At 33.7% G+C, this 19397-nt stretch overlaps 1 protein-coding gene across 17 annotated transcripts in view; it reads right to left on the minus strand.

Annotated features, from left to right (window-relative positions):
* Birc6 (baculoviral IAP repeat containing 6) overlaps positions 1–19397 on the minus strand; it is a 212070-nt gene that overhangs the window by 20935 nt on the left and 171738 nt on the right. For 16 of the 17 annotated variants that reach the window (XM_078029413.1, XM_078029415.1, XM_078029408.1 and 13 more), the window contains one exon: positions 15031–15241. In XM_078029413.1, coding sequence (XP_077885539.1) covers positions 15031–15241 — 211 coding nt within the window. Of the gene's footprint in view, positions 1–1490; positions 1664–15030; positions 15242–19397 lie in introns of all 17 variants that reach the window. The other variant, XR_013429101.1, reaches the window with a different exon arrangement.

Consider the following 19397-nt stretch of genomic DNA (forward strand, 5'->3'; position numbering starts at 1 on the left):
TTTGCCCTTTCTCCTATGTTCTCTCCTTATCTTCCCTGAGATATCACAGTGAACACACATCCACTTTTCTTTACCATTCAGGAAGTCCCTTGGCATGTGCTATAAAACATTTCAGCCATCAACCAGTGTATAAGTATGTGTATATGAATAGATGTGTTTGTGTGTGCATGTAAGCAGAATATGGTGAATGTTTTAAAACTGAAATATCTGATTTTTTATTGCTAGAGTCAACCAAGACATTGTATCTTCTATAGCTATGAGATAAAAGTAAGCCTACAATCCAATTGTGAGCCTGAGCATTTCTTAATACAGAAATGATTCTGACAGAAGAGCTCAAATTCTCAACTGCACTTATCAAAAGCTACGAATAACCAGTATTAAACAGTGAGAATCGAAGAAGTACAAAAGCTCTTGATAGCACCTACTTTGAATTTACAAAGACTTTTCTCTCCCTAGTTGTAAATGTATTTCTATTAATAAGCTTAAAAAATTCTAAAATACTAGGGCAAATGGACTATAAGAAAACAGTAAGCTGTTTGAAGAAAAGTTACGGTTACAGCTATCATAAAATATAGATGGCTTCCTAAGTATATCGTCGTCAATCAGCTGACCCACTGTCTTCTCAATAAAGATTTCACTTAGAAAAACATATCTTGCCAAGCAGAGAAAGAAGATATGAAAGTAAAGCTCATTTTTTCAAGAACCGTATTTTTTCCTTGAAGAAACAAGAACCTCTGGCAAGGAGCATGAACTGTATTCAATGCAACTCATTCCTGACACATAAGTTACCTGGGAAAACCACTGACTCAAAATGTCAAGACTTATTCATAAATACCCATGTACTAATTCCGGTTTTTATAAAAAAACAGATTAGTAAGAGGTTATTAAAATAGTGTAAGTAGCTGGGTACAGTGATGCAATGCCTGTAATCATACAAGTCAGGAGGCTGAGGCAGGAGAACTGCAAGATTGAAACCAGCCTCAGGTCCTAAGCAATTTAGTAAGAACTTGTCTAAAAATAAAAATTTAAAAAATCTTTAAGACTAAAATAATGTAATAAGCAGGACGATAAATTTTGTGTTTTTTAACCAAAATTAAGTTTAAAATAGTGCCAAGAATACAGAGAATTTTAAAAAATGTTTGCACATCAAATGTATAAAATAAATCATCATGTATTTTTCATATTGAAGACAACAGCTGAATCAAGAAACAGATATATTTTAGACCTTTACATAGGTTTTAATGAAAATTTTTACTTGGACAGTCTTTTTGACAAAAATATTCAGGAAAAAATGCGGGGGAGGGGGGGCGAGATTTTTCAAAAGGTGACAGTATTTCAAATATATGAAGAACACATACTACTCCCTGCCTATCAGTTATTGCAACTATTCATTATCTGACATTGAACTACAGCCAGTAGTCTCTTTTCTTTAAAAGCTGCAGGTTACTGTCAACCCATATGTAGGCCCAGCTCATGAAAAAAGGCCATACCTTAGCTCACATCCTGAAGTCTGTGTGAAAAGCTATTTGAGTTCAAGGCACCTAGCTGGAAGTAGGTCTTTGAGACTGACAATGGATCCAACATGGTAAAAGCAATCAGCGACGGCCGCTACCATGGTATCCGCTGCTTTGTGCATACGTTGAATCTGGTTGTGATCACTGCCCTGAAGAAATACGAGGAAGCAACTGAAGTTTCTACTATTGCACAGAATTATCTGCAAACATTTTCCACTATGCTGTGAATTCCAACTAAATGGCTAATAAATTAAGCAAATTTTGGCTCTGTGAAATATATTGAACTAGGATGTGAGCAAAATGGGCAAATCTTTCTCCTCAAAAGGAGGAGGGGCCCCCATGCCTCAACATTCAATTAAACTGATCTGCTTCTACTAATACTACCACCCAAGTTAAGTTGGATATTATTTAGACTAAATATACCATATCAGAAGTACGTCCTTTTAAAATCCATAAATTGGAAACAGCTTAATAAAGCTTTTCCTGGTAGAACATTAGGAAAGACCTCTTTAAACCCCTATACTCCTAATTTTAAAGTCAAAAGCATCACACAGTTGAAATAAACATTTTAAAAATAGAATCACTTAAAGAAGTTATCTGGAGACTACATGCTGACATGTCCAGATTCAGAGTTTTTAAGAATTATCATTTAGATTATTAAAAAACTGTAAGAGAATGAAACTTCTAAAAATTACCTATAAAACAATCATTGCATTGTACGTTTTAGTTCTAAAGCTCTTTGCCAGGAACCACAGTTTAAATCAAGTTAAGATCAAAGGTAAAGTGAAAGACTTAAAAAAAAAATTATTACTGTGGAGAACTGTTTGCTTATAATATCTCCAGAAAGCATGAAAATAACTGGTGAAATGCACCAGTAAATGAGGTAAAGATCTCTGTAAAATGTTTTCCATTATTAATTTAAAACAGTTTTTAACTCTGTAATTCCTGTTTATTTTTTCTTAAAAGCTTTCTAAAGGGAAGTTCACTGGTTTAATTTTTAAATAATTAAACTTCGTTATCTTGGGAAACAAATAAGCAGTATGAATAAAGAAAACAGAAGATAGGTATAAGAAACCTTTAAAAATGGTCTTGCTGGACACAGTGGCTCACACCTGTAATTCTAGCTAACCAGGAAGCTTGAGGATTGCCAGTTATAGAGCAGTTTGGCCAACTGATTGAGACCCTGACTCATTTATTCACTCAACCAATCAACCAATAAAAAGGACCAGGGATGTAGCTCAGTTGTGAAGCACTTACCTAGCCATGTGTAAAGCCCTGGGTTCAATCCCCAGCACCACACATATAGTACCTTGATTTCTGTATTAGATTATAATAATTTTTAGGTCAGATTAAACATTACCAGACATGAAGAAGGTACTATGTCATATTTAAGAATGGAGTTGCCATAAACAATATGCTTTACCAGTTTACCTAGGGAAACTAAACTAGGCCAAGAAACTAAAGCAAATGTTGGCATCATTGTCTCTATTAGGTAAAAGGCTGATGAAGAACTGAACTTGCTTACAGTCATTGATGAAAGAAACTTTTATAGAAATGTGGGCATGTCAAATTCTTCTTGATTGAGAAATCAGGACCTTTTAATTATGTGGGTATGACAGACAGAGGTAAAAGAGAAGACACTAGGAAGTTTTCCTGAAGAAATCAAAGTATAAACTATAATTGACTCAAGTCCAATAAGATCCTTTGTGAGGTTATTAAAATGAGAATCTGATAGAAAATATGTCTTACAAGAAGTCAGTCTAGCCAGGTACTGTGTCTCATGTAATCCCAACAGCCCAAGAAGCTGAGGCATGAGAATCAAGAGTTCAAAGCCAGCCTAGCAATGGTGAGGCACTAAGCAACTCAGTGAGACCCTGTCTCTAAGTAAAATACAAAGTAGGGCTGAGGATGTGGCTTAGTGGTCAAGTGCCTGAGTTCAATCCCTGGTACCCTCCTCAGTGCCAAAAAAGTGGGTTTAATAATATTCTACTACTTAGAGAGATAAACAGGAAGTACGGCATTTCTACAAAGAATTAAATTACTTTAAAATATGGTGGATTTTTTCCCACTAAGAAGAAACCTTGAGATAGGTTAGAAATATGTAAATAAAGAATGCTGTCTCAGAGCTGTCAAAGAGAAGTTTAATATCCAGAACTCCTTACACCGAACAGTCATTTGTATCTTGCCTGAGAGCAATTAAGTTTCTCTCTAAAATTTTTGTTAAAATCATGAAACACTCAATATTCTAAAATATGCTTATTTGGTTACTGCAGTACGGCAGGAAGTATGCATATAAGATCAGAGACAAAAACATAATCACCTTCATTCTTGCCTCTGAGGAACCTATATGGTGTCCTAGTTATTCAAAAGTAAACCCAAGATGCTATGGCTGCAATATAACTTCATTATGTGATAATGCAGGCTAGAGTTACCAGCAGGTTCATCAGGACTAGTGTCCAAATCATTACAATGTAACTATTTTGTGGGCAACAGAAAGAATTTTCATACTAGATAATCTTAATTTAAATTCAAGTGAAAATAATATGTAAACAGAAGGTATTAGGTCATTCATGCCACAAATTCCTTTATTAATGGGACAGAGCTCCTTTCTTTGTTAATAGTCTAAAATAAAATGTTGAACAACTGGTAATCAATAGGAAGCGATTTGTGTTTTTCTTTAAATATCAAGTAACGCTGTTCTAATGTCTTCTCAATAAAGGACTTAAAGACATTAGAAATATAGAGTAAATTAAGATAACAATAAAATTCAAAAAATGAAAAACAAGAGTGTTGGAGGGAGCTATTTTGAATAACAGAGAAAACAATTTTACAACACACTGTGCTAATTCATACAGATACCAAATCAGCTTGAAAAGCCAGTGGAAGAAAAAAATATACTTAATAACAAAGACCCTTTCAGAAAAATAATTTCTACTAATTCTTATTCAATTAACATTATTTACTAATTGATTAACAAAATGGGTTAGAGCTGATTTACCTCATTTAAGTGATAATAATATAGTTGTTGCTACTCTTTTACTAGGCAGACAACAAAACAGGATGAGGCTTAGTTTAATTTGGTAATCTAGTAATTATTAATATACATACTTTAAAAAATTATCAAAAGCAGATTTGGGTTTTTTCCAATTAAAAATATTTACTTCATTGTTGTCATTAAAAAATTATACAACCTAAATATCAGAAGCATTACTGTTCTTTGGAGATTAATTTAGTGGATATATTTGATGGGATATAAGGAGATCTGAATTCTCATAGTTGTCATGGGGCATAAGAAAATGTAAAATGAATCAGTTTGCTGAAAGAGATCTGAAATACCTTTACACTAGAGTGTAAAAATATATAACTCTCTGGGCTGGGGATGTGGCTCAAGCGGTAGCGCGCTCACCTGGCATGCTTGCGGCCAGGGTTCAATCCTCAGCACCACATACAAACAAAGATGTTGTGTCTGCTGAAAACTAAAAAATAAATATTAAATATATATATATATATATATATATATATATATATATATATATATATAAAATGTATATATATATAAAATGGAGATAAGTTACTAATTGTGATGTGCCAAGAAATGTGTGTTATAAATTAAATTTTATTTAGTGATAGATTTCAAGCTGAGTATTAAGACTACTCGAAATTTTGTTTGAAGTAATAAAGAGAGCTTGGCCAGGCATATGGTGGTACATATGTATAATCCCAGCTACTCAGAGGCTGAGGCAGGAGGATCACAAGTGTGAGGCCAACCTCAGCAACTTGAATGTCCCTGGGTTCAATCTCTCATACTGATAGATCAATACAGATAAATAGATATTACACACACACACACACACACACACGAGAAAGAATAATAGAGTAAAATGATCATTTTACATTAATGCTATACTACTAAAGTAGAAATGCTAAGTCAATAATTTTAGTAGTTTTTTTAATCACTTATGTAACAGAATAAGCTGGATATTTTGCCATTTGATCAGGAACCAGCTAAGATTCAAGTTTACCACTATACAATTATGAAACCAAAGTGATCAATGAACTATTTGGGTAGGAGGTTGCACTAGCATATAAAAACAGAAATATCTGAAATATGTCAAATCAACTTATCTTTCTTCATGATATACTGTTTTCCATATTGTATATCACAGGAATCAGGAGATTCAGGAGCTAAATCCTAGCTGTGTTGCCTATTAGTAAGTTTTTAAACTTAAATTCTAAGCAATAGTTTCCTTCTTTGTCAAACAAGAATTATTTTCTTGCCTACAACATATAGCAAGAAAAAAGAATATATACCTAGGCATTGAAAGTAAACACAATATAAAAAAATAAAGGCTAATTATCTTCTTATAACTATATGCAACTATGACTATATTAGAACTTACCCACAGAAAGACAGATTGCCTTATTCTCAAGAAACTAGAAGGGCAATTAATAAAGCATACAGGCTGGAACAGAAATATTAGACTAACTGAATTAATTTAAATTGGTAGAATAAAGGGAAGATGGAAAATACTTTTGTTTTCTATATGTCTAAGTCTTCTATGTATCTGGTATGTCCTATATGTCTAAGATGATTATAAAATTCATTTTCACCTTTTTTTTTTTTTTTTTTTTTAAGTATTGGCGATTGAACTCAGGGGCACTTGATCACTGAGCCACATCCCCAGCCCTATTTTATATTTTATTTAGAGACAGGGTCTCACTGAGTTGCTTAGCTCCTTGTTTTTGCTGGGGCTGGCTTTGAATTTGTGATCCTCCTGCCTCAGCCTACCATGCTGCTGGGATTACAGACATGTGCCACCAAGCCTGGCAATTTTTACAAGATTTTGATTGCTTATAATTGGTATGAAACTAGGTGCACATGGCACTAGGTTCACCTCTCAGCACATGTGTTCTTTGGCGTGTGTACAAACACTCACTGCCCACTCTGTCAGATACTTTTGATCTTTCTCTGTCCCTCCTTAAGGATCTATTTCTTTTCATCACCCATAGGCCTAAACATCTAAAGCATTATATACAAAAATGATTATGATACTAAAGAAGTGAGGCAGAAATTAGTTTGTTTTTTTTTTAAATAAAATAAATGAGAAACTGGTACCTTCCCTCCTCCATCAGGCAGAAAATAAATAAGTTTAAAATACCAAGAGACTGCTACCCTAACAGCATCCAAAATACATGTTGATTAAAGTTTTCAAACTACTCTAGTCAAGGGAGTGAATTTCACCTGTAGTTTAAAATTTTTTGTTCTACACAAGTGCCTAGGATAGTAAGAAATAAAATGATTTATCTTATTAATTGGCAAGTCTTTTTGATCTTTTTACTGAAGTGATTAACAAGGTAATTTCTCCTAAATCCAGAACTACTTGATATTAATCAGGCAAATGAAATTAAACAGAAAACAACATTTATGGTTTAATTAACCATTTCCCCGTTTTAGTTCAAACTACTATAAATAAATTTCAACTGGGTAAAAAAGAACTAAAAAACTTTCCTGTTGACAGCATACTGAAAAGCTCCACTTCTTACTGCCTAGGTTTTAAGTGATAGTTAATGGTAGACAAACTGTAAGTGGAAAGTCACCTTTAACTTTAAAGGCACAGTAAAGTACATTTTCAAAATGGTAAAAACCTAACACACAAAATGTCATGTATATTCCTAAAAACATTTTAGTTTCTCAAGACAATCTTGACCATTACTCACCTTTAACCTTCTCTTTCAGCTGAAAACCGGCAAGGATTGAATGTAAATTTTTCTATTTGGAAGTGTCTATTTGCCCAATGTTTTATGCCTCCTGAAGAAGTATTATTATTAAAATGCTGTAACCTTAATACTTCTCCATAACAGCTGACAGTCAATAGTTGAACAGTTTGTCTATGTTTAATTTTTACACTTAAATAAACACTATGCAGTTAATACAAATTGTGAATCTTGAAAGGAGTTGTTTGGAGAAACAGTATATAGCACAAACAAAGAATAAGAAGATACTAAAGTACTATTGTTTTTAGGAAGCTCCTATGTAATTTGTATACTAAATATTCAACAACTGCCTAAGCAATTACCAACTTTCTTTTTCTTTTTTTTTTTTAAAGAGAGAGTGAGAGACAGAGGGGGACAGAAAGAGAGAGAGAGAGAGAGAATTTTAACATTTATTTATTTTTTTCTTAGTTCTTGGCGGACACAACATCTTTGTTGGTATGTGGTGCTGCTGAGGATCGAACCCGGGCCGCACGCATGCTAGGCGAGCGCGCTACCGCTTGAGCCACATCCCCAGCCCCTTACCAACTTTCTTAAAGACAAACTAAATCACAACAAATCACTCCCAGCTGCTACTTGGCAAAGTCAGGAAAGATGAAGTTAATAAACTAAAAGTACACATTACTTTAGAGTTTTAGATTATACCAAATTCCAACTACATCAGTCACCAAACTATAAGATAATCATTTTACTATTAAGGGTGTGATTACAATTAAGGGAAATCTAAAACAAACCTTAAAGTTGTATTTCAAAAATGAAAATTCAAAGGTTACTTTTATGTATGTGCATTCATCAATATATACATGCATATATAATTATCTTATACATTATTACATATAATAGTAAAAACTCTAATTACAGATTTACAGGGCATAAAAGGAAATCCCATGGTGTTGTGCCACTGTGCCAACTCAAGTTCCTCCTCTAGCATTCATTCTTATGGTTTATGCAGAAAGTTCAGTTACTTAACTATAGTATTAGTTTTACCTATTCTATTCTCTGGCATATCACTTAAATGGGAGTAGGTGTAGAAAATAACACAACTAAAGTTTCTTTTAAACATCCTTTATCCAATAATTAACTTGCTCATCTTTTATTGAAATACAATGGGCTGGGATTGTGGCTTAGCAGTAGAGCACTCACCTACTATGTGTGAGCCACTGAGTTTGATCCTCAGCATCACGTAAAAATAAATAAATAAAATAGAGGCACTGTGTACCTCTACAACTAAAAAACATATTTTTTAAATATTTATTTTTTAGGTGTAGATGGACACAACACAATGCCTTTATTTTTATGTGGTGCTAAGGATGGAACTCGGGTCCTGCCCGTGTGAGGCAAGCACTCTACCGCTGAGCCACAATCCTAGCCCCCTAAAAAATATTTAAAAAAATATTAATATAAGTATTCTAAAGAAAGATTAAGAGGTCATTTCCTTTGTCATATAAATTTTATTAATCCATACTTCCATACTTGAGGAAGGAGTAGGCAAAATTCTGAATAGCAGGACAGGCCTGGTGATGAGGAGAAGCACAATACAATTCTAAATTGTAGCCACATTTAAAAATAAAATCAAGGACAGTTTGGCTGTCTGAAACTTTAATTTCTTTCAATTAAACAAGAAGGAAATAGAGAAGGAATAAAATTCTGTTAGTTTATACTTGTAAAATGGTCCTATGGGAGGGATATATCCTATTAATAAATGTTCTCCAAAGTATAGGCAGACTGTTAAGTGGAAGTGAAATATAATATTTAATAACTGAATCACACAAGTAGGAAACTCATTGAAAAGGAAAGGTCTTAGTAAGCCTTCGGGCCTGGTGCAGCAGGGTATACTTGCAATCCCAGAGACTCGGGAGGCTGAAACAAGAGGATTTGAAGTTTGAGGCTAGCCTCAGCAATTTAGCAAGGTCCTAATCCACTTAGAACTTGTCTCAAAATAAAAAGGGCTTGAGATATGGCTCAGTGTCCCTAGGTTCAATCCCTAGTAAAGTTTTTTTTAAAAGTACACCTTTTGGTATGCTTCAATGTTTGTCCTTTTTAAAAATATGGAGCAATGGTGTTAGATTTTTTTCTGTTTTACAATATTCACTTTTATTTTTTAAACATCCTCAGATAAGGTAAAAACTACACTAATGGGGCTGGGGATGTGGCTCAAGCGGTAGCGCGCCATGCCTGGCATGCGTGCGGCCCGGGTTCGATCCTCAGCACCACATACCAACAAAGATGTTGTGTCCGTCGAGAACTAAAAAATAAATATTAAAAATTCTCTCTCTCTCTCTCCCCTCTCTCTCTCTTTAAAAAAAAAAAAACTACACTAATGGAAAATATATTTTTTCAGGGATTATAGGGGGCATAAAGGTTTGACTACAAAAAGGCAAGTAGCATCAGGGAGTTTTTTTTTTTTTAAACAGATAATCAAACTGTTGTATGTTGTTTGTGGTTGTGATTACAGTAATCTAAGTATGTATTCAAGTTCATGGAATTGTATATCAAAAGAAAAACAGATCAAATATACTTGATGACAATGAAATTATTAAAAAAATCATATCATACTAATTGCTTGACTTTCTTTTTAAAATCCAACAAATTTACATCTATAAATATCGATGTCTTTCCTGCTACACAACACATGGTATATACTGTGGTTTATATAAATTAATTTTAGTTTCCATTTTACAAACAACGTGAGATTGATCATTTCTGATTATGCTCCTTTGAGCACTTGGGTTAATACATTTTCTAGGACAAATAAGTGTACACTATTTTATTCACAGTTATGTAGTTCATTTTTTTTTACACTTATCTTCTATTGATGGTAAATGGTACTGGTTCTTCTGATATGGTAGTAATTTAAAGTTTCTTCTTTAAAAAAAAAGTTAGTTGATCTAAAGAAAAACATCGGTACTGGAGACTAAGAGCTACATCCCCAGCCTTTTTTCATTTTGAGACAGGGCCTTGATAAACTGCTGATGCTGGACTCAAACTTATGAACCTCCTGCCTCAGCCTCCCAAGTTGCTGGGATTATAGGCATGTACTACCATGTGAGGCTCCTAAAGAAAAATTTTAAGTTAACTACAGCATAGCACATAAGATCTAACAGATTTTTCTCACAAATGCTGATGCTCTGAAGTCTCTGACCAAGAATTTCTATCAAGAAAATTTTTCTTCAGTTTTCAGTCATGAAAACTATCTGATTTATTTGACCATCTTAATAAATCTCACTCTTATATGGGCTCATTGTTAAATATGAATATATTCCAAAATAAATAATATACATACAAGGATACAGAGAATTTTTACATTTAAAACACTGACTACTGCACACGTTTTCTATATCTATGACTAGCTGGAATGACAGCTTTCAAGGAACAGTAGAAGAAAACATGAATACGTAAACAACCTCATTCTGTTATTCTGGAACCTTAATACCAAAATGGCTTCTATTAAGCCAAGAGATGACAGCTTTCTGCCTTACAAAGTCAGTCAAATAACCAAACAGTAGGATTAGTTTTGGAAAACTGCCTGGAATTATAGACTTTAGATTCTTTTTTTTTTTTTTTTTTAAAAGAGAGAGTGAGAGAGGAGAGAGAGAGAGAGAGAATTTTTAATATTTATTTTTTAGTTCTCGGCGGACACAACATCTTTGTTGGTATGTGGTGCTGAGGATCGAACCCGGGCCGCACGCATGCCAGGCGAGCGCAATACCGCTGAGCCACATCCCCAGCCCCGACTTTAGATTCTTATGTATGAACTAAGAAATTCATGTTCCCAGACCATTTGTGCTATGGCACTTGTACTTTACTGAAGGAGATCCCTACTGAGTTGAAAGCCTGAGTTAAATGATTGCTTTTTTAGGTTCAATGTCTGGAACATGGAATATATTTCTATGTAGGAATGAGCGTAAGAGCAAGAGTTGCTAATGAACGCCAAAATTTCAGTCCCCAGACAGGGCAGGGCAGGGCAGGGCAGGATAGGATGCATACAGTTCTGTCTGCTGAGATGGGAAGGGTGAATGTCTCTTTCCTGGCAGTACCATTTTGTTCCACCTCTTATTTCAATCATTTATTTACACTGCAAGACCTTTTTATAATGCAAATCAGAATAGCTTCTCTGCTAAAAATTGTTCAGTGGCTCATCACACTTTTAAAGGTAAATAATTCTGATTTTTCTTCATCTCTAGTCCCTGATTTCCCACCAACATTACTCCCAGGATACACTGAACTTTCTTAGGTCCTCTAAATATGTGATGATTTCTTTCAATCTAACATTATTTCCACAGCCAGAGACACAATACCCTGCCACTCTTCACTTAGCTAACTCCTTCTTGCTCTTTAGATTTCCAAACCTGGGCTGATTCTCTTGTATTGTTTTTATACTTCCCCTAATAGCCACCCACATGTGTTATTTTATTAAAAGTTCCTGGTTATTATTATTTCCAAAACTTATATGTCAGTCCCTTAGAAAGAAGACAAAATTTTCTTAAGCACTCACAAACATTTAATAAACATTTGTTAAATGAGTGAATCAGTAATGCTCTGTGACAAGGACAGAGCTCACCCATCTCAATGTAATCACATATTTCTAATATACAAATTAGATAAATGTAATGTAAAAGGTGTTCCTTTCAAGCTTCTGAATAATCTGCCCATCTCTTATAAAAGGTTTAAAGGTTGGGAACATGGTAACCTGTAGAATCCCCTGCATTCTTTGAACTATCAGATCAAAATTAGGGTTCAGGGATTGATATCAAAATAGAATAATCTCAATTAGGTTATTCCCATCAGTAATAGTAAACTATTTCTTTGTGCCTGGTCAAAATATTTTCTTTTAATTTGATTTTTCTCATCTCCAAAAGGAAGATAAAAATTCTAACTATAACATACACAAGTAATTTTTATGAAAATTATTATGTTTAACCATAATCATCAGGTAGAAATCTGCAAAGTACATAGTGAATCTTTTTCTTTACCTACAACAACTGAAAAGTGAAATATAACACACTTTTATTTGAAGAGGGGGAAAAATGCATGCCATTTGTGTATGCTTGGTAGGAAAAAAAGACAATATCTTAAGTCTTGACAGCCTAAAAAGAATGAACCTTATCTTTCTCTGTGAAGTTGAAATTGAATTCTCAACATACCAAACTTTGAAAGGAAAGTAGAAATTATGGTTTCTTTATTTTTAGTTGTAGTTGGACACAACACACTCATTTTATTCATTCATTTTTTTTTATGTGGTGCTGAGGATCAAACCCAGGACCCCGCATGTGCTAAGCAAGCGCTCCACCATTGAGCCACAACCCCAGCCCCATAAGGTTTCTTTTTCTAACAAAGGCTTCACAGTATACCAGAGACTGTGAGGGATCTCGACTAAGAAGCCCATGCAAGTCTTAATAAAAAACACACTAGTGCAGTGTTTCACTATTAGTAAAATGAAGTTACTAAAAATAGTTACTGCATAGAATCACTGTAAAGATAATAAAACCAATTATCCTCTGTTTGAAATTAAACTTTCCTAGTGAATTAATTCAATATGTTCCATACAGACATCTAGTATTTATTTATTTTTTCAAAAAAGGCATACAGCATAAGATAGGTGAACAGGAAATACATTCAGAAAAGCAAACTGACCTCCGAAGCCCTATAGGTGTCCATATTCTACTCATGCAATAAGTGTATCCTAAAAATATCTTAAATTCAATACATTATATATTCATTTTTGTTAGGGTCCATGAGAAATTACAGTGCAAGAAAATATATAGTTCAAAGAAAGATACTTCTTATTTGGCTTTATTTTCACATTTATAACACTACACACTGGTGATATTGATCAACATTCTGATCAGTAAGCAATTTTTCATCTAATTAAAAAAAATTCTTGGGTAAAAAGCACTGAGTTTAACAAAGTTTCAATGTTTACTTATAATCTAAAAGCCTTGTTTCAAAACACAGAAATATAAGGCAAGATGCCCCCTAAAAACATGTGGATAATATCAAAGCTTGATATCCATTATGTAAATTGATTAAGGAGTAAGGGACACTTGTGGCTAGGGTAGGGAAGATGATGTTCAATTAGATGTTTTCCAAGAAGACATTAGTTCAATTAGAGAACTGGATACTTGGAGTTCATTTATGGAACCAAACTGTTTTTATGTAATTACACTGGCTTTCTAGATTATCAGTTAGAAAGATTTTTGGAGGCCATCACAGAAGATGAGACCAAATGCCACAATAATACAACAGAAAAAAATATACTATCAAAGAATATGTAGCTTTACATATTCCTTCATGAGTATCAGAGGAGTATGAACCTATAGCTTCCATTTATGAGATGTGGTTTCACTATGTTGCCTAGGTTGGCCTTATACTTCTGGGCTCAAGCATTCCTGCTGCAGCCTCCTGAGTTCCTGAGATGAAAAGGTGCAAACCATCACATCCAGATCAATCTATAAGTTTTACTACATGGCAGCAATTCATTAGTTTTTAAAGTGATAGTGATAGCACTTTAGCCAATAAAGAGGATGATCTGATAAGCTGGGTTTTCCTTCAAAGGTAAAGTGACAACAAGCATTTATCTAGTCACCAATTCTCTGCCCTTGGTAGATCTATATACTGTTTTGGTTGTAGGCAAAACAGTGCAAAGATGAGAAAGAACATAAATTGACTTTTAAAGTCCACTGACAAAGTTATTTTAACTTCCAAAAGACAGCTGACAAAGAAAAATCTACTGGAAGTATAAATGCTTTAAAAAATCAGAACTAGGCCATCTTTAAGGAAAATTGACAAACACTGAACCAATTCTGCTAAAAGAAAAAGAGTACTGTAGGTAATTTTAAAAGTTTGTGTATTGGGCATGGTGGAACTAGACTGTAATCCCAGCAATTCGGAAGACTGAAGCAGAAGGATCCCAAGTTCAAGAATAGACTGAGAAACTAAGCAAGACCCTGTCTCAAAATAAAAAAGGAATGTGGATGTAACTTAGTGGTACAGTCCTTGCCTATCATACAAAAGGCTCTGGGTTCAATCCTCAGAGCTTCCAAAAATAACAAAAAGTTTGGGATAACAGAACTCATTATCTCAGTCAACTAAGGTATAAACTTAAATCAAAAATAATTTAAAAATTCACTTTTTCCACAAATAACCAACTGTATTATAACTCTGACAAATACGAAATCTTCTGACTTAAGGAAGGTTATACCACAAATTATAACATGAATTAAAATGAAATAGGAGCAATCCAAAAACCCAATAATTCTGCTTCTATGATTATACCCTGCAGAAATTTCTATAAGCCCCATGAAATAAATGCATGAAATTGTTACAAACAGAAAATAACCCAAATATCTAGTAGTAAATGGTCAAGTAAAATATAGCACTTATATAAAATGGAGAAACAGAAGTATTAATAATGATGTCAATGATGTGTATTTACTGACTGAAAGATGTCTTGACAGCAATATTAAGTGCAATTAGTATTTGTGTAACAGGTAAAATGTTGGCATTTAAGAAAAACTCCATTACCAATAGCTGTAAAATCACACATGAAATATGTGATAAGCCACTATGAATAGATATTTCTTAGTATAGGATTTGGAAGATACTTTTTCTTCGGGTATTTATGAATTGCTCACGTGTGTGTGTGTGTGTGTGTGTGTGTGTGTGTGTGTGTGTATGTTTAAACAGTATATAACAATGAAAAAAGAAAAACCAGAGGCAAGGCCAAGAGGAACAAACATAGTACCTTAAACGGTTGGTATAGGTATCAACACAGGTCTTCATTTTGGCCAATAATGTACCAACAGAAGTTTGACACTCTGATTGTTCTTCTTCCTCTTCACCACTCTCTGTAGAAAGAGGCAATAATAGCGGCACCATGGTAGTACAAGAGGCAATGGCCCGGAGCAATTCCAGCAGAGCCCGATAGAGTGGCACATGTCTTGCCATATCCAAAACTAAGAAGAGGAGGAGATGGAAAAGCACAAAATGAGAACATGTTATATACAAGTTAAGTCCACAGCAATGTGCCAGATTAACTGGTTGGTTAATAAATGGACAAATACAACAGATGGCTATTAGGCACCAATGTACAAAGAATAACAATAGGCACTTGGGGAAGTAAGGAAAAAGAAAAAGGTGCGGAGTTGGAGGGAAAACAAGATATGTAACTAATCTGCTTATATTACATTAAAAATGATTATATAGGATAATAGAATATGATAATAAATACACTTATTGGTATGAAGTAGAAATATATATATTTAAAATTAATTTGAAACAAGTCATTCTAATGTTATAGAAGTGAGAAGGCTAGGTCTGGTGGGTTTTTAAAAACTAAATCTTCTTCAACAAATCAATCTTATTAATAAAAAATGTTGATTATGTTCACTTTCAGTTATTAGCAACAAATATAATGAAATTTTTCTTAAAATCATATGTATTTAAGAATAAATTCCTTATTTTAATGTATACTGTTTTTAAGGTTTTAGCTTTTGTAGCTGTATTTCTTTTTTTTCTTGGTACTGAGGATCAAACCAAGGGGTGCTTAACCACTGAGCCACATCCCCAGCCCATTTTAAAATTTTATTATTTAGAAACAGGGTCCCACTGAGTTGCTTAATGCCTCACTTTTGCTGAGACCGCCTTTGAACTTGTGATCCTCCTGTCTCAGCCTCCCGAGCTGCTGGGATTACAGGCGTGGACCATGGTGCCTGGCTTGTAACTATATTTCAACTGAAACTTACTTTTGTTTCCTATGTGAGATAAGGACTAACAACTTTTTTTTCAACACCAGTTACTAAATAGTCATTCCATAACATTTGCTGAAAAAAAATGTTGCTGGATAGGATGGGAATATAGCAGAAGATAACAAAATCCCTACTTTCATGCATCTTATGTTCTTGGTAAAGGACAAATAAATATCTAATTTTTCAGAAGGTATGAAATACTCTGAATCTTAAATCATACCCAGACAATAACATCCATGTGATTCTATTCTATGTAATATTTTAAAAGAATAAAGCAGATCTATCTTCCACATCAATATTTGAGTGAAATGAATTGCAAAATATACATGTAGATGACATTTATGAAAACTTAAATGCTACTTATTTTTTATGGGGAACTACATAAGAATTACATTAAGGAAAAAGGTGAATTTCTAAAAGTTAATTATATATATATGACTACATATGTATATAAAAATGGTTAAGCATGGCAAAGTAGAAACATTCCTGATGAGGCTATAGTCTCCTTTGATCATCTCTCTCCTTCCCTGCTCTTCATCAAGCACATCACTATGGCCTACATACATCTAATTAATTTTCTGTACAATGACATTTCTGTGGGCATATTATTCTATTGAGCAGGTGTACTGTCACCATTATGTACATAAGAAACTAAGATTTAGCGAGCTACACTAACTGAAAGCAGAAAGAACAACACTGACACTGAGGTACACCTAATTTTAGAGCTTTTTCCACTATGCCATGATTCTTCCTTAGTGTCCAGTATGGTAACTACTAGTCACATATGACTATCAAACCAAAACCCTAATATTTCAGTTCTCCAAATGCACTTAGTACATCCTAAAAGCTCAATGGACACATAAGTCCATGCTAGATAGCATAAATATGGCATGCTTCCATTGTACCAAAAAGTTCTCTTGGAAAATGCCACCTTAAAGAGTCAAATTCCTTACATAGACATTCGTGTGTGTGTGTGTGTGTGTGTGTGTGTGTGTGTGTATGTGTGTGTGTGTGTATAATTTTATATATATATATATAAAATTTTGATTTAAGCCATGAAAAGTTTGTGGGTATAGGGGTTGATGGGAGGGGAGGGACAGAGGGAGGAAGAGAAGGAAAAGAGAATTTATTTTCAGAAAATTGATTATCTATTTGGGAAACAAAGAGAGTTCACAGAACTAGTGTTAATATAAAAGTCTGCAAAGTTTGTGAACACAAAATTAACAGGCATGGGTGCTTTTAATTTTTTATAACAAATAATCAAATGGAAAAATAAAAAAGATATTAACAACAGTAACTCTAACCAAAAATATACAAGAATTTTACGATGAAAAACCCCTAGGCTTCAAAACACAGGTGACAGTTTCGGCATACATCCACAGAGAGACACATTCAACACAGTAAAAACGACAATTTAAAAAATATGTGAGGGGCTGGGGTTGTGGCTCAGTGGTAGACTGCTTGCCTTGCATGTGTTAGGCACTGGGTTCAATCCTTACCACCACATAAAAGTTAATAAAATAAAGATATTGTGGGCTGGGGATGTGGCTCAAGCGGTAGCAAGATTGCCTGGCATGTGTGTGGCCCGGGTTCGATCCTCAGTACCACATGCAAAACAAAGATGTTGTGTCCGCCGAGAACTAAAAAATAAATATTAAAAAAATTCTCTCTTTCTTTCTCCCCCTCCCCAAAAGATATTGTGTCCATCTACAACCAATAATATAAAAAGAAAAGAAATACAGCTTTAAAAATCTAAAAACCTTAGAAACAGTATACATTTAAATAAGGAATTCATTCTTAAATACATGTGATTTTAAGAAAAATTTCATTAGATTTGTTGCTAATAATTGAAAGTGCTTTTAGTTAAAATACAATATTATATTATACTGTATTTTAAAAGCCATAATTCTCTGTAATTTTATCAGGTTTTTGAATGGAATTAAAACAAGTCTTAAGAGGATTACAAGGCTCAGAGAAAGTTGTATTCATGGCTATATTTCATTTATTACAGCCATCAGCAAGAAGGCTTTATTAGACAGAATCTGGAGGAATTAAAATATAGGAATCCTATGTTCTCTCTCCTTTCTAAGAGATTCACACAGAAAATGCATTCTCCTCCGGCAGTAAAATGTTAAAAGTAAGTATTTCTGTCCAGAAGCTAACTTGAAACTCAGGAACACATGGTTTTTACTGGTTACTGGTCACATCACCTCTGAGCAACATACCCAATTTTCCACAGTGTACTTAGATTTTTAACATTTTACCTCTTCAAGTAGAACACAGAAGCCTTACAACCACGTTTCCTTATGCCCTACCCTTTATGTAATACTTGTTATAAGTATGACATTAACATGTCCTCAAGCTGCTATTTTGAAAGCTGTTTTTGCTTTCAAAATCTTACATATTTTCAAGATTTAGGAGGAGAAAAATAGTCTATTTTATTTATTCAGAAATTAACTACTTCTTTTATTTATTTCTGAAGTTCATATTTCATTTTAAAATTATTTCCATTTCATCTGAAGAATTTTCTTAAGCATTTCTCTTAAAGGTTTGTGATACATATTCTTAGTTTGGTTTCTTTGGAGAATGTATTTCACATTCCTTCCTAAAGAATATATTTCTGGTCATAGAATTCCGGGTTGACAATTCGTTCAGGCAATTTAGATGTCATTTCACCGTCCTTTGGCCTCTATGATTTCTTTTTCTTTTAATATTAATTTTTTAGTTTTAAGTGGACACCATATCTTTATTTTACATTTATGTGGTGCTGAGGATCGAACTCAGTGCCTCAAGCATGCTAGGCGAGTACTCTACCACTGAGCCACAACCCCAACCCATGGCCTAAATGATTTCTTATGAGAAGTCTGTAATCAACTGAATAGTAGTTGTTCTCTTATAATAGTATAATTTTCTATGGATCCTCTCAAAATTAATTGGTTATTTTTGGTTTCATTATGATGTTTCCAGGTATAGTTTTCTGTGTGTTGACTTGTTTGGTATTTAACAAAGCTTCCTGAATCTCAGATTTTACATCTTTCAGCAATTTCATGTTTTCAAATATTTCTTGAAGCATATTTTCCACATTAATCTATTTCTTCACTGCTTCTAGGACTTCAGTGACAGGAGTATTGGACCTTTGATGTTATTCATGGGTCTGGGACTCTTCAGTTTGTTTTTTTTTCACATCATTTAATCAAGTTGAATGTCTGTACTGTGCTACAAAGTCCATTAGTGAATTTGAAATTTCAAATACTTTACAGTTGTAAAATTTCCATTTAGTTCTTTTCATGTTTCTCTCTCTCTCCCCTCGCCCATCTTTCCAGTCATTTCTTTTTCTAATTTTCTAAGTGGCTAGTAAACTATG

Source organism: Ictidomys tridecemlineatus, chromosome 12 (genome assembly GCF_052094955.1).
Source record: "Ictidomys tridecemlineatus isolate mIctTri1 chromosome 12, mIctTri1.hap1, whole genome shotgun sequence".
Taxonomy (NCBI): domain Eukaryota; kingdom Metazoa; phylum Chordata; class Mammalia; order Rodentia; family Sciuridae; genus Ictidomys; species Ictidomys tridecemlineatus.